The sequence below is a fragment of the Lethenteron reissneri genome, chromosome 39 (assembly GCF_015708825.2).
Source record: "Lethenteron reissneri isolate LAM-NWPU_2019-01 chromosome 39, ASM1570882v1, whole genome shotgun sequence".
Taxonomy (NCBI): Eukaryota; Metazoa; Chordata; class Hyperoartia; order Petromyzontiformes; family Petromyzontidae; genus Lethenteron; species Lethenteron reissneri.
Window position 1 is genome coordinate 6,645,528 of NC_083817.1, and position 26,839 is coordinate 6,672,366.

General features: G+C 45.8%; 1 protein-coding gene across 5 annotated transcripts; it reads right to left on the reverse strand.

The window, feature by feature from the left end:
• Positions 1 to 2,615: 2,615 nt before the first annotated feature.
• LOC133352055 (beta-1,4-galactosyltransferase 2-like) lies at positions 2,616 to 26,839 on the reverse strand. 5 transcript variants are annotated; one of them, XR_009756251.1, is made up of 7 exons: positions 26,098 to 26,839; positions 25,052 to 25,290; positions 23,924 to 24,111; positions 20,096 to 20,218; positions 11,094 to 11,198; positions 10,614 to 10,801; positions 9,582 to 9,702 (listed from the first exon to the last, which is right to left on the reverse strand). XR_009756251.1 is itself a non-coding variant. In XM_061567779.1 (6 exons), exons 1-6 carry the CDS (start codon positions 26,405 to 26,407, stop codon positions 9,525 to 9,527), a joined length of 1,143 nt encoding a protein of 380 aa, XP_061423763.1. In that variant the 5' UTR covers positions 26,408 to 26,839; the 3' UTR covers positions 2,616 to 9,524. The 5 variants fall into 5 exon arrangements, 4 of the variants coding, with proteins under 4 accessions (XP_061423763.1, XP_061423766.1, XP_061423764.1 ...); XM_061567779.1 differs by lacking the exon at positions 10,614 to 10,801 and having other exon boundaries at positions 2,616 to 9,702; XM_061567782.1 differs by lacking the exon at positions 10,614 to 10,801 and having other exon boundaries at positions 2,616 to 9,702; positions 26,721 to 26,790.

A 26,839-nucleotide genomic window follows, 5' to 3' on the forward strand; every position in this document is an offset into this window, starting at 1 on the left:
TATTCGGTCCCTGAAGAAGCTCCCAGCACGTGGGAGCTGAAACGTCGGACGTGATGACAAGCAGTGCACGGACCCACCCGAAAACCTACGCAGCAGGAATACGCATTGAATGTAGACTGAAGGACTGACGTCAACATTGTTATGTTGTCAGGACAGCAAGGTAAAGAATGTGCAGCTTTATGAACAAGTATATAAATAAGCCACGTGTCATGTACGTGAAGTCAGGTCAAAGTAATTTCTTGCTCAAATCAGCAGTGAGATGGTACTTATCTCCAGTTTACAGCCCCTGAGCCAGCAGTGGATGCTACACATTCATATGGAGGGGCCCAGTATATCAACCTCCTGTTGACTTTCCTCACAAAGCGGCACAGTACGCATATGTAATGTATCCTTAGAAAGTTAAAATATAGCAAAACAAAATTAATTGAAGACAATTCAGAACAGTTACATGTATATCTTTAAATGGTGGGAGAAACAGTTTTATCGTGGGCGTCATCGCGTAAGCAAAATGCGTGTACAATGAAATGATGTGTAAATTAATCGCTCATTAGTGCACACCCACGATGCGCTCGCTGGTCGTTCCTGACAACATGACCCTCACTGGTGTGGGAAACACCTCCTGCCACCGGACTGAATTATTGATAATTTCACATTCAATGCACGTCCCACTCTTGTTATTGACAGCGCCCGAGGTGATATAGCATCCTGCATAAAACTGCCCGCTGCCCATAATCAGAGTGCATTCACTTATTTCTCACTCGGCCGCGAAACGTGATATTTCCCCAGCCATTTTATTGTCAAACCCCTACCGTTTCCGGTAAGGGGTAATACAGCGTTTGGTGAAATAGGTTGCAGAGATAGAGACAGGTGAAGGCTGTTAGCTCATTTGCGTTCTTATCCTTGTAAATTATACATGTGCGGACAGTTAGACGTGTCGACTGTGCAACAGCCAAGGGCTCTAGCGGAAAAAAAGCGAAAGCCAGATGCGATGGCATGAACCGGATTAAGGATAAGGATGTGCATTATGTAGAGCACTTAAATTCCTCCGTGAGTCAAAGTGCTTTTTTTAATCACATCTCATCTCAACTGTTCCATTGCCCCGCTGCAGTCTAGATAAAGGGGATTGCTCCTCAGTGGCAGCTGTCTTCATCTGGACATGAGTCTGCCAGCAGGTTACGATGTTGTTGTGAGATCCCCCCACCCCGCCAATTAAATAACTTGTCGCTACGTCCGATGTGTAGATTTTGGACTGTGACGCAGGCACCCGTTGGAACTCCTCGTCTTTTTCGAAAAATGCCGCGAGATATTTAACGTCAACCGTGAAGCAGACGGCGCGTACATTGCATTGAACTCGGCAGGACTCTCCTAAAAAAAAAGTCATGAGACTCAGTGATGTTTTCCTCGGTAAAGAATCGTAATAATGATAATTAATATATATACGCATTTTTTATTTTACCAGATAAGGCCCACTGAGCTATGCAGTTTTTTTTTCCCCGAAAGCGACCTGGCCACAAATTATAGCTAAATGAAGTGACTTATCACGTGGTCACGTATAGCAGCTCAATAATCTGAATCCACGTTGATTCTAAATATGGAGGGAAAAACTGGAGGACCTGAAAAAAATCCACTCCAAATATACAACAGGCATCAGGATCGAACCCACCACATCCTGTATACTAGGTGAGGGTAGTTAACAATTAACATCTCGCCACCGTGGCGCCCACATGCCTGCAGTATCAACCAGGGCGGTCGCTGCGCTCGGAACTTACGAAACCTCTACAACGAGTGGCGTCCGCGCCACCGCTCATCCCCTGGGTCACGATGACCTCTTGACCTTGACCTTTCACTGCGGCACCTCCCCTCCCCGCCCTGCCCCGCCAGGTCCCAACTGCTATGTGGACGCGGGCGGGCGGTGCGTGATCCCCGGCGGGAGCCACGTGTGGCTGGACGAGTGCACGCGCTGCCGTTGCCACGACGGCCTCGAGGCCGGCTACTGGGAGGGCAACCGCGTGGCGCGCTGCGAACGCCTCCGCAGGTGCGCGTCCAGCCAGCAGGGGGAGGAGGAGGAAGCGGCCGAGGCGGCAGCGGAGACGGGACGGCAGCAGCAGCAGGGAGTCCTCTGAAGAGTGCCACGAGGGGTTGCGTTCGTACGGCGGCGCCTTTCCCTACATCCCACGGCGTTGCAACCATTTGGCCGACTGGTGCGGCTGCAGACATAAGCGACCCTATGACGTTAACACCGACGTCTGGGTTATATTATTGTTATTATTGTTGCTATAGCGTTGCCACCTTGTCCTAGTTTTCCCCCATAATCGTGGCTGTGCTGGGAATCCAGTAAACTGTTCCCCCCGAGGAAAGTGAAAAGTCTAGTTTTTTGTCAGTTACGTTAGAGTGCAACCACACGAGATGATGCATTAACACCAGCATGGTTCTCCCATCTTCAGCTTATACAGTACAACGTATTATTATCAAGATATGTTTAAGTGGTTTGTCCCTCAGAGATGGCAACCCGAGTCATATAAGTAGAAGGACTGTGGAAGACGTCGCTATTTCGTCGTATTCATTACTTATGTCGCCCAGTGTTCGTGTGCATCTTTGTGTATGTGTATGCATGCATCTGTGTCCCATGAGGTTGCGATATTTTTGTGTCAACCACACTTTATAAATGTGCATCTGTTCCAGAGGCAGGGTTGCTAACCGTGAGGCAAATGCATAAACGCGCACCCTTTCTTCGCATGGTACACTACATTTCAGGGACAGCAGCAATGCCACAATTTAATTTATCTGTGGGATTGACCCAATCTGCCTATTGCAAATAAATTCTGATAGTTTATTAAAATCCCTTTTTGGGAAGTTTGGGAATTCCATTATTGAGAGGCATGTGCGAGGAAATCAGAGTACCAGGAGAAAACTCCCACACATGAGGGGGTAACACTCAAAAGCTCTGCACAGATGGATTTAATAATCTATTAGCAAAACGCTCCTTCGGAGTGGGCAGGTAGGAACTTGGTTGGACAGCGCATTCGTGCGATCCGTGTCACGCGGCGCAAGCTGTGTGGGGCGGCGCGTCACGTAGTGCTGAGCCCGCCCGAAGCGTTCTATGAAATACAAATCGAGGGCGTGGCTATGCACGACAGACAGACAAATAATCCCTGGTGGGCAGTGTGGAACTGTTGTTCCTACCTGTATTATTATACTGTATCACCTGACCATCTTGTAGTCAAACAAGTAGCCAGCAAGATTCAGTTTTCGAAATTAGTTATTGGTTCAAGGCCCGACACGAAATGACTTTTGAGTTTCTCAATGATGACTTTTAGAATGTTCAGGGAGTTTGAGACAATTCGTTCCACAAGCGCAATATTATTTTGTATAGAACATTAAGACTATGATGACAATGATGACGACGTGCTCCTGTGTTACCACTAATGGGCAAAATGTAATTACGTGAAACTAAACTCTTGAAAAAGAAATGCCATGGTAGTCTTTAAGATGAATTCCCGGGCACACTCCACATTCCTCAGTGCTGTAATATTACGATTTTAGAGATTGAATTAACAGTATTAGACAATATTATATTATTGCCATCATCTTCATCATCGTTTCACGTGCCCCTTGAAGCGTTGCTTGGCATCAGACAAGGATCCCCAAAAACGTACGAGCCACTTGGCATACCTTCGGGAATCCGCAAAAAGTTTATTTTCTGTGCTTTTACACACACGCAATCGTTTTTACCCGTGAAAGCGTGAGTTTAAGACAACTCTTCGTACTTTACGCGATCGCAGCCCTTATTAAACGGCACATTTTGTAATGATTGTGTCACGGTAAAGTATGCTTTGCATAAATACTTAACTTTTTGTTTTCAAATTGCCGACAAACTTAACTGTAATAGAATGCCTGCAACATAAACTCTAAACGCAGCTCTGATGCAGAGCTCAGATAATTACTTCTTTTCTTTTTTTGCTCTTGCAGTTGTAGAGGTGTTACGGGAGGGCGAACAAACACACCAGGGGTGGTTATGCCCGCACGCGGAAGGATGCTTACATCCACGTCCACACCGTTTAGCCTGGGGGGCTAAAACGGCGCTGTGATCCCCCACGGCCCCACCCCTCAGGGGAGTTGCTATATAAGGCGGTGAGCCGGTGGGCTCGGGGTTCAGTGTTTAGCTTAAACCAGCGAAGAAGGAAGACCGGCTAGATAGGCCCTTGGACTCCCCTGGATCGCCATCCTTCTAAGGACCGACCAGGGCAAGCCAGTGGCGTGGCCCCGAGAGCCCAGAACCGATGCTCTTGTAACAGCCGGTCTTGGGACTCAGGGTGCCGTAATCCCAGCTTGGTCAGAGCTGGGTCAGCTAGCCTCCCCTAGCTCTGTAGTGGAGGACCTGGGAGTAGGCTAGCCGAGATAGAGATTGTGGGGTTCCCTGTTAGACGGGTGAAGGGGCCGATACCCCTTCGAGTGTTGTATATCTTGGCCTGTATATAGTGGAATGTTCAATAAATAAGTGTGCCTCCGACTACGTCGTCCAAGTCTCTTTGAACCTACTACACAGTGACAGTTAAATTATTATAATTTACTTTCTAGAAATGAACGCCATTGGTTGAACAGAAGGGCAATTTTAGATATGAACTCCGGCGCAGGTCGCAGCTGGGCAGGGTAGCTCTCTAAAGTATTCTGGGTTGTTACCGCGTGTTCTTTGGTATGTGGTCCGACGTTTCACTCCACGTTCCAGAAGCTTCTACACGTATTGCATTAAATTCAGTGCAGCGAAACGTCCGACATAATGCCGAACTACACGTTGTACAACCCAAAAGCACAGTTTATAACACAACGTTTGTTTTTAGTTTGGCATTCAACAAGTAAAAAAATAAAGGATTAAGCCCTACATATGGTGATAAAAAATAATGAAAAATGGGCTTTGATAAATACCACATTGGCCAGAAGTTACGGAAAAAGTTGTGCCCAGAAATGTATGGGCAAAAACGTTAACTGTCAACCGTGTAATGTTTATTTTTACGTATCTAAGGTTACACAGAATGTATTGTAAGAACACACGTATAGGTTTTGCTGTGATGTGGCACAGCAGATTGTGTGTACATCGTTAATCAATAGAGCAGCATATGGTTTTAATATTATTTTATCTTATTTATTCCTTTTTTTAAATCCTTTATATTAAGTTCACTTGCTTGCGCGCTTACGACCGTGCAAATCGTCCGGTCGTTTATTAACCCACTTCCCGTGATCCAATCGAGCTGCCATTTTGCACACAGACTCGTTGTGCGTGACAATTTATTTTCGTGAAAAAAATATTTCCAAAATTTTACACTTTTTAGGATTTTTTTTTTATATTTAATTACCAATTGCTTAATGGTGGCAGGCAATCATCTGACCCATAGGTGGCAGCCATCTCAAGCCAGAGGACGAGAGGACTCGAGCCGCCAAGCATATAAAAGATTTATAGTGAAAAACTTAGTTTTTACGGGTTAATTTTTTAATCCTTTATATTAAGTTAACTTGCTTGCTTGTTTGCGCGCTTACGACCGTGCAAATCTTTCAGTCGTTTTTAAACCCACTTCCCGTGATCCAATCGAGCTGACATTTTGCACACAGACTCGTTTGGCGTGACAATTTATTTTCGTGAAAAAAAATATTTCCAAAATTTTACACTTTTTAGGATTTTTTTTTATATTTAATTACCAATTGCTTAATGGTGGCAGGCAATCATCTGACCCATAGGTGGCAGCCATCTCAAGCCAGAGGACGAGAGGACTCTAGCCGCCACGCATATAAAGGATTTAAAAAGCAACGAGCCTACCTTTACCCTACCTTTTACCCTTATCCCATACAAATTACCCGATTACAGGGAAATTACTGGGGTACAACACATGAAAAAGGTTTATAACGATAAATGCTAGGTAGAGCACTTTATACATATAGAATACTCTCGAATCGGGCGTTGAGGCTATCGACGACACCGTCCTCTATAACCTCCTCGTCCCAGTCGTCTTGGTTGATGGCGATCTCATCAACAACCTGATCAAGTTCGTCATTGACATCGTCCTCGGACGAACGACAGGCAATAAGATCCTGCGCCGCTCCGGCCCAGTTAGACGGAACCTTCAGGCAGCCGACATCCCGACTTCGCTGCCTGGGGCGAGCGCGTTGTGCTTCTTGAGGTGGGCTTTCCACCCCGACGCGTTCGTGTTGGTGGAAAACCACTTGCGGCAGTGCATGCACTGCCGCTTCCCTTGCTGTACATGGGGGTCACCCTCCATCCAATCGTGCGTGTGCTCCCACGGGAACGCATGCCGCTGCCTCTTTCGATTGCTGTTCGCAGCAACCCCAAAAATGCCTTTGCTGGCATCCTCGATCTCGTCTACCCCAAGAACGTGGTCCGTCTCCATCTAGGTCCGACATCAATTATCGCAATTTATAATGGAGGCCACGGACTGTACCACAGGAGCTTTTAGCTGTAAACAATGTACTGTATTTACCGGGCAATTATTCGCGCTACCTTTACCCTACCGGGTAATTATCTTCGAATGCTCGTTAAGTGAGACACACCTGTACTTAAAATAATCATTTGTGGCACTTTTGTTTGGCCATACTTTACCACACCGGTCATGATGGGTGGGTGAAAGAGGAAGGGCAGGGTGAGGACACCTCCGGACCTCTTCAGATATCACTTGTCATTGATGTCAGGCATGACGTGAGATCCAACTTGGGTTGCTGCGTTCATGACCTCCAGGCCAACAATCATCCCCACTAAAAGCCAGGGTGTATTAATTAAAAAGTGTACGAGGGCGGTAGTATTTTTATTTATTTTACTACTACTACAGCATTTTAAAAAGTAACTAAAACATTTTACTTTCAGGGATTTGTCATTATACTTCTATTCCCAACAAATAGCCCAAGAGTTTCTCCCCAAGATTCTCGCCTTTAAGTGGACATGTGCGCCGCGTAACCCAAGCATGGCTCCCTGCCACCGAATCAACGCCACGCCGTCGTTACACCACGTCACAAAAGGCAATTGAGATTCGAAGCTTTTGTGACTGCAGGAATACTCTTTGGTTCTTTCGGTAAAGTCACGTAGAAAATATTGTTATTTGATTTTATTTTATACGTGACTTTACCAAAAGAACCAAAGAGTAAAAGGCAAATGCTGGTCCAGCCGACATACAGAAACTGCAGACCGATCTCCAACCTCACGTTCACGTCTGGGGTTGTTGAGAAGTTGGTATCCCATCAGCTCGTCGCATTCCTTGAACAACACTACCTGTTTACAGCTTCAAAATCTGCCTACAAGGAGCATCACTCAAGAGACTACTCGAGTCTCAGATGCTCTGTTAGCCAATTGACTTGGTCGACTTGTGGGCGCTGCGGTTGCGAGATGTAAACTTCCTTGCCTGGTATACAGGAGGCCGTGGATTTGATCCCCACCCTGATGCCTGTATATTTGGAGATTGCATGTTCTCCCCGTGGTCGCATGGATTTTTCTCCGGGTCCTCCGGCTTTTCCCTCCCCATTTAAAATCAGGGTGCGTTTGGAGTATTTGGCTGCTACAAATTTCCACGCGATAACCCACTAAGTTGAGCTATCATTTGTGATAGCCAGGTCGCTTCTGAAAAACAGCTATACCCGGTAAAAAAAATTTGTTTAGTTCAATAGTTTAGATATGTCCGCTGCTTTTCACGTGGTCGACCTCAAAATTGTTCTTCAACTTGTCTTCACGCCATCGTGAATCGATTATTTTCCTCTGGCAGCAGACACGGACTGCAGGCTTTGCTGGTCAGCAGTCAACCAATTTCAGTCCTCCATTGTGGAACACTGCAACGAAGTGTTGCAGGTCCAGCACTGTTTATACTTTGCAAGGTTGACATCTCTAGTCACTCAGTGAGACGGTCTTGGTATTCCACTCGAAATGCTGACATCAGGTAGCTTTACATTTCATGATAAAGCCGCTTCATGTGTCGCGTCGTTACATTGACAACATCGAACCAGTGGATGTGATTACATCGGCTAAAGTTAAATGCTGAGAAAAGCCAATTCATCCGGCTAAGTATCAGGTAGCAACCTGTCAAAGATCTGTTTCGGGTTATCACCCCAAGAGGCACAGCCATCCCAACTGTCTGTTGCCGTCAAGCGCCTGGGAGTCAATCTTGTTCCTGAACCGACATTCGCTGCACGCATGCAACATTTGGCTGGCAGGTGCTGTTACCATCTTCGGCGGCTGCTCACGGCACGTCATTCATTGACTTTCGATGCAGCCAAGATACCAGTCCACGCGTCCATCAGCAACCTTGTGTACTCCTGTTACAGTGTCTTCAGCTAAGCACGGTGCCGTCCATCTGCATCCACTCTGGTCTGTCCTCAATTCGACGAACATTGTGACAAAGTGCACTGGCTGCCAATTAAAGCAAGGGTCGACTACAAGCCCTGCTCGTTCTTTGTATGTATATATGTATGATGAACTTCTTTAGCACCGTACGTAGCCAACCGTCCTATTCGTAGGTGCAGGGAGAAGAATCCAAGCTAAACGCAAAAAGCAGTTCTAAAGTATTTAGTTTTCAATCTAGATTTAAAAGTGCAAAGGTCCACAAGAATTTGCATCAATCTTCTCTGCATTACCAGACGGACGTGTTCATGACAATACACTCAATCGTAAGTCGTCATCTTCATTTGCCAGTACCACGGTGACTTGATTGTTCCATGCACTTGGACGGTGAGATTTAGACCACGCAGCGTCGCTGTCAGTGGTTCCATAAACCTGGAACTCGCTACCACTGCACGTTAGAAATTGTTTGCAAACATTTAACGAGTAGTATAAAATGCAAGACTGAACAATTTCATAGTGCTTACAATGCATAAAAAAATTCACACTCATGATAACCTAGGTTATAAGAGTTGCACGTTCGCAAAGGTACAGGATTCATGTGAATGAATTTTACGTTCGGATGATTTTCTAATAATTTCCAACTACACTTAGTAAGTTTATTGCAGTCCATAGCATAATATAGGCAGGATATTTTGAACAGTTTGTCTAATTGCAAGCATTTTAATCACCCCTGGATAAAGCTAGATTTAAAGGTGCCATCCAGAAACGGTTCGACCTCGCCATTTCTGACGACGTGTCTTGAAAGAGGTAGAAGTACCCGCACTTTACCCCACCACACACGCCCGGTGGGGAAAGGGCAGCGGGCTGGGGGGGGGGGAGATTTTAAAAAAATGTGCCCATTGTTTCAACTGCTGCACTGGGAGATAGAACAGGCGACGGTGCTCTGAGCCCTGGATGTGTGCTCACTAATTCATGAATCTCTGTCCCTCACTGTCGCTATGCTTGTCAGTGGTCATGAATTCAAGTGTTGGCACAGTGCAGCGTATCGTTCATTTTTAAAAAAGCACCAGTTTAAAACACGCATCACCGTGAATTACAGAACAGTCGGTCGTCGAGTAAAGGACCACCCACACTGCCACCCTCTGTTTGCCCCCAGGAGGAAGCTGTGCCCTCCGACACAGAATGGCTTGGACGCTCAGTGGCGTTGTCGCTTGTTGCGGTGCCCCCACACTTGATTGCCCGGCGACCGCTTGCCCACCTCCACGATCACCTTGGTGTACAGGTGCCATCGCTCCGCCTTAACGAGCTTGTACTCCAAGGTGTTGATGCCGTCCCTCCACATGGTAAAGGCCGTCTTAGTGATTTGCCAGCTCCTGTGTGCAGGGGTCACGGGCAGATAACGACATCAGGGGAGCAGCCAGACGTTTTTTGGCGCATGGTGCGAGAGCAAAGCATGGTGCCATCCTTGCACCCCCCCCCCCCCCGCAACTGCTACAGCAGCGAGGACACCACCCCCATCAAAAACATGAGCCACCAGTCGTTGCTGTTTGCCTTCATCGATTCACCGAAACATTTCAGCGACGCCACCCCCCAGGAGGGGTGCCCAGGGCTGCCGCCCCACCCGGACCCCCCCTCCCACCCACCACACCCCCGTCTGCCCAGCCAACCCCACAGCTGCTACGGCATCGATCAACATGACCTCAGCGGCGGCCTTAGGCATTATGAGGTCAGCACCAAGCAATGTGTTTCATGGCCACGTATGAGAAATGGAAGTGGCAAAAAGTTACTCTGTTGAAACGGCCATGCTTTTGAGAGAGCGTCTTCCAATTCAAATCGGCCTTGCGGACGTGAAACGTTTAAAATGTAATCCGATGCAATGACGAGCACTTTCACTGTTTGTGGTATATTTTGTTATCATGACTCTAGGACTACACCCATTATAAACCAATAATACCGTTTGTATTCAGCAGCTTTCCCCCTCTTTCTTCCTGATCGCGATCGCTTGTGTTGTGATCGAAGCGTCCAAGTTTTTTGTTTATTTTATATTTATGTTTATTAATTTGTACCTATCTACGTGACTCTACCGAAAGACCCAAACAATATTTGTTATCGTGAGGTTTGCCGGACGTTCAGCGGACGCGTGGGTTGTTGTACCGTATTATGGCTCCAACGTCTATGCTTCTTGCCTTTACCAGATAGAGTAAAATTGCTCTCCCGATCCACACGGGCATGGATAGCCCCTCATCGAAGCAGCGGATTGACATAGGACTTTACATGTACATACGTGAAGAGGTGGCCATGTCATCAGTGGCACAAATCGTTTCTGCATCCCAGCACATGGCACATGGGCCACAGTAGTCTTCGGTTTCACTGGAGATGATGAACTTTAAGGGATACCAATTTCCTTTCATCCAGTGGTGGATGCCAAACAGGCTGCATGTCCGTGCGCACACCGCCGATTAACACGGTTGGCTACGTACGGTGCGAAAAGAAGTTCAACATACATACGCACACATTCCTGTTTAGCAAAGTGCGCACTCTGGTACTGATCAAACTGCTTTAGATGTATTCAAGACACTCCCAGAGTGTTGCTGCAAAAATGTGTTCAACGTGTGTCCGTGTGAGATCTGGAATTTGCCCGACGGGAACGCACAGATTTCAACTTGTCCCCACCCCACTTTTGACCAAAAAAGCTCTGACACAAATGCCCAAATGATTATTGCCTTGCATGCAGATATTGTGCGTCGTGTAAAGGGAGGCTCACCGGAATGGGTTGTTTTCATTGTGAGCGTCTCGATCGTGTCGAATCATTCTGTACCTCCCAATCGTCATGTCAGGACGCGAGATGTTCATTCCCACTTTTATGATCCTAGCGCACAACGCAGCTTCACAGCTTTACATGTCAACATTACACACAATAACAGCCCTCACATTGCTGTGTATATCGTCTTTGCAGAATTGTTTTTGAATATCGCAATTTCGTCCGTAATAAATTCCCTTTGCCAAGCCATTCTCTCACAGTATTCCCGCGTACTGGCACCACGAGATCCACTATCATGGGAGGCACGAAATGAATATGAAATATTGATGGTCTATGAATCGGATTGGTGTTTAACAGTCTAAACACACGCATCTCACTACAGACTCACCTGAATTCTTAGCCAAAAAATACACCTGCCCTTAAAAGGATCGAATTCTCATCATCATGATCAACCGTGAACAATTTATTATGCTTAATACAACGACCGGCATTTAATAAAACACAAAACGCGTGGTATAATTGCATCTAGTGTTAGTAAAAGTCCATTGTCAATGTTACCAATTTCTCCATGCTGATGTTTCACAAAATACGTGGATGGCGCACATGATTTTCGCAGGGAGTCCATGACATGAACAAAATAATTTAAATAATATAAATTTGGATAAAATTTGGATTATTGAAATTATTTATGCGACTATAAATATCCACGTGATAGGCTACTTTGTTGAGCTATCATTCGTGACCAGGTTGTTTCTAAAAAATAAGTGAATAGCTCAGTGGGCATTACTCTGAAATAAAAATAGTTTAGTTTACTTGTATATTTTTGTTTCAGTGATTTGTTTGCCGTTCCTATACTGTGCACGCCCATCGTGTTTTTGTATTGTTTGTTGTTGTAAGGTTCTCACCCGCCCCTACTGGACATCTGTGAAAAATAACTTTATAGCTCATCGGATTCCTCCTGCAGTCTAAATAAATATTCTGATTCTGAACCCGTATTGTGCATTGTGGTGCGTACATCTCTTGGAAACCCTGCCAAGTTGTAAGGCTGGTGCCATCGATAGAGGTAAAAGTTAAAGGTGCAGCCCTGCATTTGTTGGCTCATGCCGCTGCTGCTGCAAAAGGGCCTCCACTATGTGGAGCTCCAGAGAGCCTCGATGGAGTGAAATCGACCCACTCTTTACACACCGGACAGACGTCTTGGAAGAGGCAGGAGTACCGACATTTTAAACCACCACCACTACAGGCGACCTTCTGATCGGAAAAATTTGGTGCACCCATGCGTACTGCTGGGTGGACAGAGTTTTGGGGATTTAGGATAACTTGCACCATCGGTTCAACTGCTGTGCCAGGAGTACAAATAGAGCCAGCGACATCTGCGTTGAAATCGAGTGGACTAACCAGTACATAAATGGCAGAAACCTCTGCTGAGAGATAATTTTTGATCAATTATCTCAAACATCATTGAGCCATTTTACATTAAAACTTTGGCCATGACCTTCTTTTGTTTTAAGTCAGGCCTCAGAATGTGTCTCTTTGTTAAGTAATGTTCTAAACTGGCACGGCTAATGAGAGGGGGAAGTGCGGTGTGTTGTTGATCCCTGCACAATAATTTGTCGAGCAGGCTGTGATGATATATGGAAAAGTTTTTTTCTTCTTGGTTCTTTCGGTAAAGTCACGTGGAAGGGAAGTAATAAAATAATAAAAATAAAACATAATAAAACAATTCTCACGACGTTTCGGCCACAACGCAAGCAGCCGTCCTCAGGTGAAAACCAGGTCCGTCGAGGCGACAGAGTCTGAATGAAACAGCACACGAGCTTGGAGCATATATATAAGCTGGGCGCATTGACAAAGGAATTTGCATATCAAAAGGAATTTAGCATATTTATGGGAAATGCAGGAATGTGATTAGTACTGCATATGCATGTGCATTATGCAGGATTAACAGCATCAAAGGGAGCTGCAGTTACTGCTGCTGCAGCAGTTGCTGCTGCTGCAGTTTCTGCTGCTGCTGCAGTTGCTGCTGCTGCTGCAGTTGCTGCTGCTGCTGCACTTGCTGCTGCTGCTGCACTTGCTGCTGCTGCTGCAGTTGCTGCCTTATCCATTTTAATATAACACTATGTATTATTCTACCCACCCTAATGTGTATCATACTGCTATATGTTTACTGTACAATTACGACACCATACATTACTCTGCACACTGCACCATGCCAGTGAGTGGAACGCGGTCTGAAAGTCACCGTAAACGTGAACACAATCAGTTAAGATCCGAAATGGTTTATTACGTCCTTCCAATGATTGCTAAGCCAGAATCCATCTTCTCGGTTGAAATTGTCTCTGTGTTTGTATATGTGGATCGCCTCATGAACGAATCTCTCATGATAGCCAGATGGCTTGCAGAGAACCTCTGTCTTGGAGAAGTCAATGTCATGTGAGCCCACTGAATTGTAACAGTGATCTGCCACGGCTGAGGTGTTTGTCCTACCGTGTTTCAGGTCTGCCTTATGTTCACGGATGCGGTCCGAGACATGTCGTTTGGTTTCTCCAATGTAACTGCTACCACAGAGGCAACTTAGTTTGTAGACGCCAGGGTACTGTATGTCTGGAACCACATCTTTTACAGACGGGACCAGATCACGGATTTTATGTACTGTGTTGAATCGGACCTGGATCTTGTGTTTAATCAGGATTTTGTAGATCTTTTTTGTGACCCCAGCAATGTAGGGTAAGGTGATGGTCTTGAAAGGCTCCTCAACAGGATCCTTCTTGATGGTTGGAGTGATGGCTTTGCGGATTGTGTAGTCGGAGTAACCATTAGCCTTAAGAGCTTGGCGTACGTGTTTGAGTTCACTGGAAATGTGTTCATGGTCGGAGATGCATTGGGCTCTATGATATAGAGTCTTGATGAGGGAATTCTTCTGGGATGGATGGTGGTGGGAATCCGGTTTTAGATAAGCATCCGTGTGGGTGGCTTTCCTGTAGACAGAGTGGCTCATTGAACCATCAGGTCTCCTTTTGATTAGGACATCCAAAAAGGGTAGCTTGCCATCATTTTCGACTTCCATGGTGAATCTGATGGCTGGGTGTATGGAATTGATGTGGTCGAGAAATTGGTCTAGAGCAGGCCGGCCATGTGGCCAGATGACAAAAGTGTCGTCTACGTACCTCTTCCATAAGGTCGGGCGTAGAGTGGCAGTCTGGATGGCGTCCGTCTCAAATTTCTCCATGAAGATGTTGGCTACAACCGGAGATAGGGGGGAGCCCATTGGGGTGCCCTCAATTTGCTTGTAGAAGGTTCCATTCCAGGTGAAGTATGTATTGGTTAAGCAGTGTCTCACCAGGGGGGGTACCCCAGCATTCAGTCCTTAATGAACCAAGTCTTCAATGATTGCGATGGTGTCAGGCACAGGCACCTTGGTGAACAAGGAAACCACATCAAAACTGACAAGCAGGTCGTCTGGGGACAGGGCAATCCCCTTGATTGTCGATACCAGGTCAGTAGAGTTTAGTACTGCAGAGGTGGTTTTTCCAGTGAAAGGCCGTAGGATTTCGGACAAAAAACGAGCCAGTTTGTAAGTGGGGGAGTTGATAGTAGAGACAATGGGACGAAGAGGTGTATCTTCTTTATGTATCTTTGGCAAGCCGTACAATCTTGGTGGCCTGGCTGCAGAAGGTTTCAACGAGAACTGTTTGGTCTGATCAATTAATGCGGTTGAAGCAGAAATGATGTTGTTGGTTTTGGAGACGAGGCTGTTGGTGGGGTCTCTTTTTATTTTTGTATAGCTGCCATCGTTGAGTAGTTCTTGAATTTTGTTGTTGTATTCTATTTTGTCCATGATGACAGTGGCATTGCCTTTGTCGGCTGAGAGGATGACAATGTCATCCCTCTTTTTTAATTGAGCTAATTCAAAACGCTCATCTTTGCTGATGTTGCTAGCTGGCATCTTAGCGTATTTGAGGGTTACAGAGATTTCAGATCTTGCTACGTCTGCAGCGATGTGACTCAAGCCCTTGAGAGCTACATCTACTCGAGCAATTATATCATTAACTGGTATGTGTCTAGGTGTGACTGCAAAGTTTAGTCCTTTAGCTAAAACGGATTTCAGACCTTCAGAAATAGGACTGTTACTGCGATTAATTACGACTTTGTTACCATCTAGCTTTTCAATGTGTGGGTCCGGTTTCTTGTTTGAGAGGCGGTTGAATTTGGAAATCAAGTTGTCCTTACATTTAGTCGACATAGCGGCAGCTGAAGAGGCAGTCATTTTTTCCACATGTTCCCAATCCGATGTGGACATTGTTACACTCAAAGATAAGTGTGATTTGTAGAGTGTCTTGTCTAACTGATCTAGTTCGGTGCGCGTAAGTCCGATTTTCTCTGAGATAAGAGCTAAGCTAGTTCTAGACAGAATTCGTTTCACATTAGAAGAAGTTACAGCAGCAGATGTTAGTGTAAATGCGTTTGGTATTACCTTAGAGTCGCGGCATCTCTTCAGAAAGGTGAGAGACTCGATTAGCTGAGCCTTCTTATCCCGGAGCTTGTTGAAGGATCTCAAAGTTATGTGGAAACCCTCCCCGTAGAGGCGGTTAAATTTCGATTTAAAGCTTTCGTGACTGCAGGGATTCATCTTCTTGGTTCTTTCGGTAAAGTCACGTAGAAGGGAAGTAATAAAATAATAAAAATAAAACATAATAAAACAATTCTCACGACGTTTCGGCCACAACGCAAGCAGCCGTCCTCAGGTGAAAACCAGGTCCGTCGAGGCGACAGAGTCTGAATGAAACAGCACACGAGCTTGGAGCATATACATAAGCTGGGCGCATTGACAAAGGAATTTGCATATCAAAAGGAATTTAGCATATTTATGGGAAATGCAGGAATGTGATTAGTACTGCATATGCATGTGCATTATGCAGGATTAACAGCATCAAAGGGAGCTGCAGTTACTGCTGCTGCAGCAGTTGCTGCTGCTGCAGTTTCTGCTGCTGCTGCAGTTGCTGCTGCTGCTGCTGCAGTTGCTGCTGCTGCTGCACTTGCTGCTGCTGCTGCACTTGCTGCTGCTGCTGCAGTTGCTGCCTTATCCATTTTAATATAACACTATGTATTATTCTACCCACCCTAATGTGTATCATACTGCTATATGTTTACTGTACAATTACGACACCATACATTACTCTGCACACTGCACCATGCCAGTGAGTGGAACGCGGTCTGAAAGTCACCGTAAACGTGAACACAATCAGTTAAGATCCGAAATGGTTTATTACGTCCTTCCAATGATTGCTAAGCCAGAATCCATCTTCTCGGTTGAAATTGTCTCTGTGTTTGTATATGTGGATCGCCTCATGAACGAATCTCTCATGATAGCCAGATGGCTTGCAGAGAACCTCTGTCTTGGAGAAGTCAATGTCATGTGAGCCCACTGAATTGTAACAGTGATCTGCCACGGCTGAGGTGTTTGTCCTACCGTGTTTCAGGTCTGCCTTATGTTCACGGATGCGGTCCGAGACATGTCGTTTGGTTTCTCCAATGTAACTGCTACCACAGAGGCAACTTAGTTTGTAGACGCCAGGGTACTGTATGTCTGGAACCACATCTTTTACAGACGGGACCAGATCACGGACGGCTGCTTGCGTTGTGGCCGAAACGTCGTGAGAATTGTTTTATTATGTTTTATTTTTATTATTTTATTACTTCCCTTCTACGTGACTTTACCGAAAGAACCAATAAGATGAATCCCTGCAGTCACGAAAGCTTTAAATCGAAATTTAACCGCCTCTACGGGGAGGGTTTCCACATAACTTTGAGATCCTTCAACAAGCTCCGGGATAAGAAGGCTCAGCTAATCGAGTCTCTCACCTTTCTGAAGAGATGCCGCGACTCTAAGGTAATACCAAACGCATTTACACTAACATCTGCTGCTGTAACTTCTTCTAATGTGAAACGAATTTTGTCTAGAACTAGCTTAGCTCTTATCTCAGAGAAAATCAGACTTACGCGCACCGAACTAGATCAGTTAGACAAGACACTCTACAAATCACACTTATCTTTGAGTGTAACAATGTCCACATCGGATTGGGAACATGTGGAAAAAATGACTGCCTCTTCAGCTGCCGCTATGTCGACTAAATGTAAGGACAACTTGATTTCCAAATTCAACCGCCTCTCAAACAAGAAACCGGACCCACACATTGAAAAGCTAGATGTTAACAAAGTCGTAATTAATCGCAGTAACAGTCCTATTTCTGAAGGTCTGAAATCCGTTTTAGCTAAAGTACTAAACTTTGCAGTCACACCTAGACACATACCAGTTAATGATATAATTGCTCGAGTAGATGTAGCTCTCAAGGGCTTGAGTCACATCGCTGCAGACGTAGCAAGATCTGAAATCTCTGTAACCCTCAAATACGCTAAGATGCCAGCTAGCAACATCAGCAAAGATGAGCGTTTTGAATTAGCTCAATTAAAAAAGAGGGATGACATTGTCATCCTCTCAGCCGACAAAGGCAATGCCACTGTGATCATGGACAAAATAGAATACAACAACAAAATTCAAGAACTACTCAACGATGGCAGCTATACAAAAATAAAAAGAGACCCCATCAACAGCCTCGTCTCCAAAACCGACAACATCATTTCTGCTTCAACCGCATTTATTGATCAGACCAAACAGTTCTCGTTGAAACCTTCTGCAGCCAGGCCACCAAGATTGTACGGCTTGCCAAAGATACATAAAGAAGATACACCTCTTCGTCCCATTGTCTCTACTATCAACTCCCCCACTTACAAACTGGCTCGTTTTTTGTCCGAAATCCTACGGCCTTTCACTGGAAAAACCACCTCTGCAGTACTAAACTCTACTGACCTGGTATCGACAATCAAGGGGATTGCCCTGTCCCCAGACGACCTGCTTGTCAGTTTTGATGTGGTTTCCTTGTTCACCAAGGTGCCTGTGCCTGACACCATCGCAATCATTGAAGACTTGGTTCATCAAGGACTGAATGCTGGGGTACCCCCCCTGGTGAGACACTGCTTAACCAATACATACTTCACCTGGAATGGAACCTTCTACAAGCAAATTGAGGGCACCCCAATGGGCTCCCCCCTATCTCCGGTTGTAGCCAACATCTTCATGGAGAAATTTGAGACGGACGCCATCCAGACTGCCACTCTACGCCCGACCTTATGGAAGAGGTACGTAGACGACACTTTTGTCATCTGGCCACATGGCCGGCCTGCCCTAGACCAATTTCTCGACCACATCAATTCCATACACCCAGCCATCAGATTCACCATGGAAGTCGAAAATGATGGCAAGCTACCCTTTTTGGATGTCCTAATCAAAAGGAGACCTGATGGTTCAATGAGCCACTCTGTCTACAGGAAAGCCACCCACACGGATGCTTATCTACAACCGGATTCCCACCACCATCCATCCCAGAAGAATTCCCTCATCAAGACTCTATATCATAGAGCCCAATGCATCTCCGACCATGAACACATTTCCAGTGAACTCAAACACGTACGCCAAGCTCTTAAGGCTAATGGTTACTCCGACTACACAATCCGCAAAGCCATCACTCCAACCATCAAGAAGGATCCTGTTGAGGAGCCTTTCAAGACCATCACCTTACCCTACATTGCTGGGGTCACAAAAAAGATCTCCAAAATCCTGATTAAACACAAGATCCAGGTCCGATTCAACACAGTACATAAAATCCGTGATCTGGTCCCGTCTGTAAAAGATGTGGTTCCAGACATACAGTACCCTGGCGTCTACAAACTAAGTTGCCTCTGTGGTAGCAGTTACATTGGAGAAACCAAACGACATGTCTCGGACCGCATCCGTGAACATAAGGCAGACCTGAAACACGGTAGGACAAACACCTCAGCCGTGGCAGATCACTGTTACAATTCAGTGGGCTCACATGAGATTGACTTCTCCAAGACAGAGGTTCTCTGCAAGCCATCTGGCTATCATGAGAGATTCGTTCATGAGGCGATCCACATATACAAACACAGAGACAATTTCAACCGAGAAGATGGATTCTGGCTTAGCAATCATTGGAAGGACGTAATAAACCATTTCGGATCTTAACTGATTGTGTTCACGTTTACGGTGACTTTCAGACCGCGTTCCACTCACTGGCATGGTGCAGTGTGCAGAGTAATGTATGGTGTCGTAATTGTACAGTAAACATATAGCAGTATGATACACATTAGGGTGGGTAGAATAATACATAGTGTTATATTAAAATGGATAAGGCAGCAACTGCAGCAGCAGCAGCAAGTGCAGCAGCAGCAGCAAGTGCAGCAGCAGCAGCAACTGCAGCAGCAGCAGCAACTGCAGCAGCAGCAGAAACTGCAGCAGCAGCAACTGCTGCAGCAGCAGTAACTGCAGCTCCCTTTGATGCTGTTAATCCTGCATAATGCACATGCATATGCAGTACTAATCACATTCCTGCATTTCCCATAAATATGCTAAATTCCTTTTGATATGCAAATTCCTTTGTCAATGCGCCCAGCTTATATATATGCTCCAAGCTCGTGTGCTGTTTCATTCAGACTCTGTCGCCTCGACGGACCTGGTTTTCACCTGAGGACGGCTGCTTGCGTTGTGGCCGAAACGTCGTGAGAATTGTTTTATTATGTTTTATTTTTATTATTGTATTACTTCCCTTCTACGTGACTTTACCGAAAGAACCAAGAAGATGAATCCCTGCAGTCACGAAAGCTTTAAATCGAAATATGGAAAAGTTGCTTATAGCATTAAAAGCCACCTTTCAGTGAGTGGTTCTTAGGGCAAACAGCTTTATATATGTACAATTTGTTATCCTAATAACTTTGACATTGAAGTGAGTGTTTGTACGAATGTTCTTATACATTATAATTATGTAAATGTTGAGCCCATGGTCTAACTTGAAAGGAAATAGTTTTAGCATTGTGACGTGTGAATGAGACACAAGTGTGGAGTTTCATAACTCCGGTGCGTCCACTCTCACCTATTATAGATGTCGTCATCCTCTCCTCCCCAGCCCCAGTAATTGTTGGGAAAGCCATTTATCTTCTCAAATTGTTTTTTAGTGAGGCCAGACACTCCGCCAAAGCACTCTTTGTACGGGAGACTGCACGCAAAACACAATCATTACATTCCTTGAAATGTGGCTCGTATTGAAACAACAATGTTGGTCAGCTCACGTTGGTGAAGCAAGGCAGAAATTATTCAAGGATCACTCGCCACTCATGTTAACCGTGGCCAGGAATCAAACTCAGGTAGCAGAGCATAAAGCACACTGTGCTAACCAATGTGCCACAACTCCACCCCCAACATATTTCATCATGCACACAATTGCTTAATATTGTTAACCCTAATTCCTAAATTTATTTTTGAAAAGAAAAATAATATAAATAATGCCATTGAAGTTTTTAAGCTCCATATTTACCAGCAGAGGTGGGACAAAGTCATTGTTATGCAAGTCCAAGTCGAGTCTGAAGTCATCAAATTCATGACTCGAGTCTGACTCGAGTCCAAGTCACATGACTCGAGTCCACACCTCAGAGGTGGGACAAAGTCATTGTTATGCAAGTCCAAGTCGAGTCTGAAGTCATCAAATTCATGACTCGAGTCTGACTCGAGTCCAAGTCACATGACTCGAGTCCACACCTCTGTTTACCAGTTATGCTTATGACTAAATCAGCAGTGAGATCGCAGAAGCTCAGCAGGGTTGAGCTTTGATCGTGCTTTGACGGGAGACCCCAATGCATAGCAGGTCCTATAGTCTGCTGCGGGGCAACACTGTGGGAAGCAGATGGCAATGTAGCAATATCCATTGTTGTACTGTACTGTGCTTCTATGTTCCTGTGTGCATGTTTCCCACTGTCACCAACTCGCACTGCCGCAGCGTGGTGAAGTGTGGTCAAATTACTCCTCCTTGACCCGCACACGGTGGGAGGAGGCCGTCATCCAACAGTGGATTGACAAAAGGCTCAAAATGCACACGTTTGTCCATTGAGACCAGGGGCCTCTTTGAAAGGAGAGCTGGGAATAAAAGGTTTTCGGGGTGTCGGTCTCACATCTTTACATTTCCCCCGTGGTTCCATCGCGACATGCGTGCGTTCTCAATTGACGAGTGCATTGCCACACTTTATTACTTGGATCACATCTACAACACGGTGGATTGACAACAGGGCTGCATGATGAACATTATTTCGTTAACTGACGAGATGTTAGCTTCGTGGTTACTTACACAGGGCTCCGTGTTTTAGCAACAGAAAATGACCGGATTGTGCCTTGTCGACAGACGCAATTAGAGAGGGAAATTTACTCTGCCGTGTTGTCAAGCCTTTGGCTATTCTGAACACAGACTGCCGTAGAACAGGATTTTTTTCTACCTCTGTTTTTTTCTTTTGAAGTTGAGTTTGTGACGTTTTTGGGTTGGGTCTCATACTTTGCAGAAACGTAGCATTAAGGTATCATGCATGTCCATCTACAGGCCCACTTGTCGATCCACCATGCAGGAGGGGGAGGCAAATTGACCATACTTCACCACACTGGTCAGTGAGGGTTGGTTAAAAGCCGGGGGGGGGGGAGTGCAGAACAATAGTGGATTTGCTGTACTGCCCTCAAATGCCCACATGGCCTACTATGTCTGCGTTTTGTGCCTGGTGGTCGCCCATCTAAACACTATCCAGGCACAAAGCCTGCTTCGCTCCAAAAGTCATTTAGGGTTGGGTGCATTCTGGGTGATTTGTAAAAGCATTATGTAGCACATTTAAAGCTTGCAACAAAGTTATTAATGATATATACTGTATTTCTTACATGACATTAACTAGTCCTTTGTGAATCTGCTGCAACGTGTCGGTCATTTTGACCATACTTCAACGCGCTGGTCAACATGAGCTGATGTTAGCTGTGGCCAGAAATATAATCCTAAGGTCTATAGACATTTACAAAGTAGGTGCACAATTCAAGTGTATGTGTGCGCAAGTGTGCTCACAATGTGCCTGCGTAATAATATACATTTGAAAATAACAGTCAATTTAAACCACGTGCAATCAGCCTTAACACCCACGAGGGCTCGTGATATAAACGAGTCGAACATGCACGGCCAAAGAAGAGAACACATTGAAGACGACGACCACAGTAGAGACGGAGCGATAAGATCAGTCGGTGTGCGGAAGTGAGATGGGCGGTAGCGGCATTGGACACTGAGGAATGGTCATGGCATAGAGAGGCCTTTATCTAGCAGTGGATAAGACGCATAGCTGAAGAACATGATGAGCATGCAAAGCCTGCATGTATTGATGCATTAATTAGTCAATTTTAAAATATATATTGTGGTCATTATTTCATAAACATGAAAGATATTTGTTAATGTTTAATTTGGGTAAAATGTAACATCAACGTTCATTGGGAACATTCATTCAGAATATCATTGCAGAAAGGACCTATTTCAAACCAAACTTGCCTCTCGTACAGGAAACAAATTCCTGAGATGAACCATTTATCACTCTTATCACCCTCAGCCAGTGTAAATCCACTGCTGGATAAATACCTCTCAGACTGCCACCGTCCTTCACGGTCATGCGATGCGACAATCTATCCCCACTCCTGCAAAGGGACCGATCTCATCACTCCACTTCGTCGGCGGCTAACCTCGCGTGTGCGTTCTCTTCTTCGGCTGTTATTCCATTCCAGGTGTTGTCCATTGGCCATCATTCTTTCAATGTGAGGTGTCCTTGTCAATGCCCACTTAAATTTCGATTTAAAGCTTTCGTGACTGTAGGGATTCATCTTCTTGGTTCTTTCGGTAAAGTCACGTAGAAGGGAAATAATAAAATTATAAAAATAAAACATGATTAAATAATTCTCACGACATTTCGGCCACAACGCAAGCAGCCGTCCTCAGGTGAAGAACAGGTCTGTCGGAAAGACAGCGTCTGAATGAGCACCACCAGGCTTGGCAGCGTATATTTAAGCTGGGTTGGAGGGGGAAGGGCACCTTGACAAAGGCATTTGCATATCAAGATGAATTTAGCATATTTATGGGAAATGCAGATATGGGATTAGTCACTACTTGTGGAATGCGTAGGAGGTGGGCGGGGGGTTTCAAAGTCATATTATGCCCGTGCATTATGCAGGATTAGCAGCATCAAAGGGAGGGAGTAGGGTTAGCAGTAATAAAGGGAAGGAATTTTAATAGTAAGGAGCTGCAGCAGCAGGAGTTTCAAGTGGTTGTTTCTGCATGGTGGGAGAAACAGCTTGGCGGATAGTGCGGTCAGAGTATCCGTTCATCTTGAGGGCCCGATGTACATGTTTTAATTCACTGGCCAGGTGGTGTTGGTCAGATATGCCATGAGCTCTGTGGTATAGTGTTTTGATGAGATAATTATTTTGAGCCGGGTGGTGGTGGGAATCAGGTTTCAAGTGGGAATCTGTGTGGGTGGTTTTCCTGTAGACAGAATGTCCCAATGATCCATCAGGTCTCCTCTCAAATAGAACATCTAAAAATGGTAGTTTGCCATCTTTCTCCACTTCCATAGTGAATCTGATGGATGGGTGTCTGGAATTGATGTGGTCCAGGAATTGGTTCAATGCTGGGAGGCCATGTGGCCAAATGACGAAAGTGTCATCCACATACCTCTTCCACAGGGAAGGATGTAGGGTGGACGTCTAGATTGCGTTTGATTCAAACTTTTCAGCCGGCCCGAAGTGGGTCACGAAGGACTGGAGTTGGACTGCAATGGATTGAGATAAACTGTTGCGTAAAAGTTCTGGTCGAGAAAGGCTATGATTGGCACAAGCGTGGAGGCTCGAGCGGCACGCGTACCTGAAGTTGAACTTATCGACAGCGACGGAGAAGTGCCGGGGGTTGTCGTAGCAGCGGTAGAGGTTGCGGTCGTCCATGGGCACCAGGTCGACGTCGCTGAAGATGAAACAGTCGTAGGGGGCGTCCTTGAGGGCCTCCACGTAGCCGATGTTCATGAGCTTGGCTCGGTTGAACAGCCCCTCTCCAAACTGCAGCCACCGCATGCCAATAATACAGTTTTCCAGAAAATGCATGCCTTGCAACTAAGCTTTACGACTATAGCTTTATAATTTGTGGTTTAAGACTTAGCTTTAGAACCGAGGTTTAAAGCGTAAATTCATGAGCTTTGTCTGTCTGCACGTCAGTCTGTAACGCGTGGTCAAAACAGTGTTCGTAACTATGATCCAATATGAGCAAGACTTTAGTATTAAGTTGTTTTGTGTTAGGGACAAGCCCGATTGAAAACTGGCCAAAGTGATAAAAGGGTTTCCCAAACTCGGAGACACAAACCAAAAGGACCATTTGCAAATATGCAAATTAATTTTGTCATGACCACTACCTGTCAACTTCCCTCCTGCGAATGAAATGCTTAAAAGGACAAACCCATTTCGTTGGAAAGTATTGCATAATCCATGCATATGAATGATTGTCTTCGTTGATTATATTTTATTTTAGTGAAACACCTCCACATTAGAATGACCAATTTATAAGCTCAGTGCTCAGAGGTCAGAGGTCTGAAGTTGCACCACTGAGACACTGGATTTGAATCTAGGTATCAGCCACCCATGATTTAAAACAGATTTTCGAGAGTAACGAGTTGATGGAGTTGATCATCTTAGCACGGTCATATAAACTTGATTAGATTCCAGCTCTGATCATGAAATGTCGTGGCTTGACTAAAATGTGATTACCATGTCTCTATGTATCAAGGTGGGTGACAAAGTGCTGTCCTCAATGTCAAAGAGATCCCTTACAGAGATACTGCGATATGTCCTTCTAGGAACCGTTCTCTAACACCGGTCTGTGAAGAGGGCAATTGTTTTTTTTTTCTAACAGTGACCAAGCGACTCAACTTTAAACCAGAGTGAGCAATTGAATCAGCTGGACGGTGGAGAGGGGGCAATTGAATGTTGACTACATCTCGTGTACCTGGTTGATGATGTAGACACCATACTCTACGCGCTGCCGCTGGAGTATTGGGTGCAGGTAGTAGAGCCAGTGCTTGAGGTGGTCATCCCGGTGCCGGAAGGGGACGATGATGGCCACCTTCTGGCTAGGGATGCAGTTCGAAGGGCGGAACTGGCCGCCCAGCTCCACATCCGGATTTGATTTCTCTATCGCTTCCAGACTCTGCGGCGTCTTCACAAATGAAACATTCATCGCCCCCACTGTCAGGAGAGAAAGACAAACACACAGATGTATTGGTCTGTACCTATGTAAAAATATTTAAACAACGGTAAAGGTGCTGCCCTGCAATTATGTGCTTATGCTACTGCTGGCAGAAGAGCCTCCAATCGAGGAAGCTCCAGTGCTCTGGAATTAACAAATGGGTGGCGAGATGTTAACTACCTCGCCTGGCATACAGGAGGTCGTGGTGTTCGATCCCAACCCTGACACGTGTATATTTGGAGCTTGCGTGTTCTCCCCGTGGCCGTGTGGATTTCTCCAGGTCCTCCGGTTTTCCCCTCCACATTTAGCAACATGCGTTTAGAGTATTTGGCTGCTGTAAATTTCCATATGATATAAGCCATTTAGTTGAACTATTATTTGTGCCTTGGTCGCTTCTGAAAAAGAGCTATACAGTAGGGCTGAACGATTTGGGGAAAATATCTAATTGCGATTTTTCAACAGATATTTCGATTTGATTTGCGAATATTTTTTTAAAAGTCAAGCTTTAGTTCAATATTCACTGTGTAATAGATTTACAACATGTGATGGAGCATTGCCACATTATACCATCACCCCGCAACCAGGTACTCATTTGAGGCCGAGTCAACCTAGGGGTGGCTCAGGACCGGTTCAGATTATAGTCACCTGTGTCGGCCGTGAGCCAGGAATCGAATTCTGATCACCGGGGGTTCGCAGCGCGGCACGCGAATCCCGCACCTGCGACTAGCACGGCTGCTTTACGCACGGCGCAAACGAAGTTCAACACCCGTCATCGTTCCACCACGGCTCCCCACATATACACTCACACAGGTGTGCGGGTCTGTCCGGGCAGGGAACCTGTCTTGGCGCTTGGAGAGGGGTCGGGAACTGTCGAAATCCGGGAATGGCGTGTTGCTCCGTGAGACCTTGAGAAGCATGTTCCAGCTGCTGCTGCTGCTGATGAGTCTGAGCCCAAATGAACGTCATCACCTGCTCGTGCGCCTTCGTGTAGAGCACCAACACGAAGAAGCAATTGGCTCCAAACGCCACGATAATCATGCCGGCGAGTCGCTTCTTCGTTGCGCTGTACATCGCAGCGGCCAACTTCTTCTTCCACACCCTTGCACACGGGTTCATGTACCGCGACGGGGCTTGCGAGACAGCCAAGCAAGTACTGTAGCTTAACCGACTTCACCAACTCATCCGATGTGCATTACGACCGGGCTCATCGGCCGGAGGCAAATGACTCGGATAGCGATTTGCTGCCGGCGAAAACGCAGCGCCAAAAGCCTCCTGAAATCCTCGCCGATTTGGACGCGCAGGTGAACACGGGTTTGTTGTCGGCGATACAAAGCGGCTTGGGAAACCGAACCCCGCCCGTCGGTGTATTCTAACCGAATTGTTAATGTCGGCTCATGTGTCCGAGACATATATATAAACGCGCACACACCTTTCTCTATTGGAGTTGTCCGCCCATGCGCTTGTGACACGAGTTTTCTGCTGTAGCGACCTGATGATGATGATTGTGGCAACTTGTGGGGCATGTTGGTTGCGGTGGCTGTGCGTATA

Bases quoted from the DNA above. Each gene is read 5' to 3' on its own strand.
- LOC133352055 (XM_061567779.1), bottom strand. From the start codon at position 26,407: ATGAACCCGTGTGCAAGGGTGTGGAAGAAGAAGTTGGCCGCTGCGATG. The intron at 25,291-26,097 runs GTGAGTGTATAT...CTCTCCTGACAG, and splicing joins GGACAGACCCGCACACCTGT to TGGGGGCGATGAATGTTTCA. The intron at 20,219-23,923 runs GTACGCGTGCCG...TTTTGCGTGCAG, and splicing joins GTCGATAAGTTCAACTTCAG to TCTCCCGTACAAAGAGTGCT.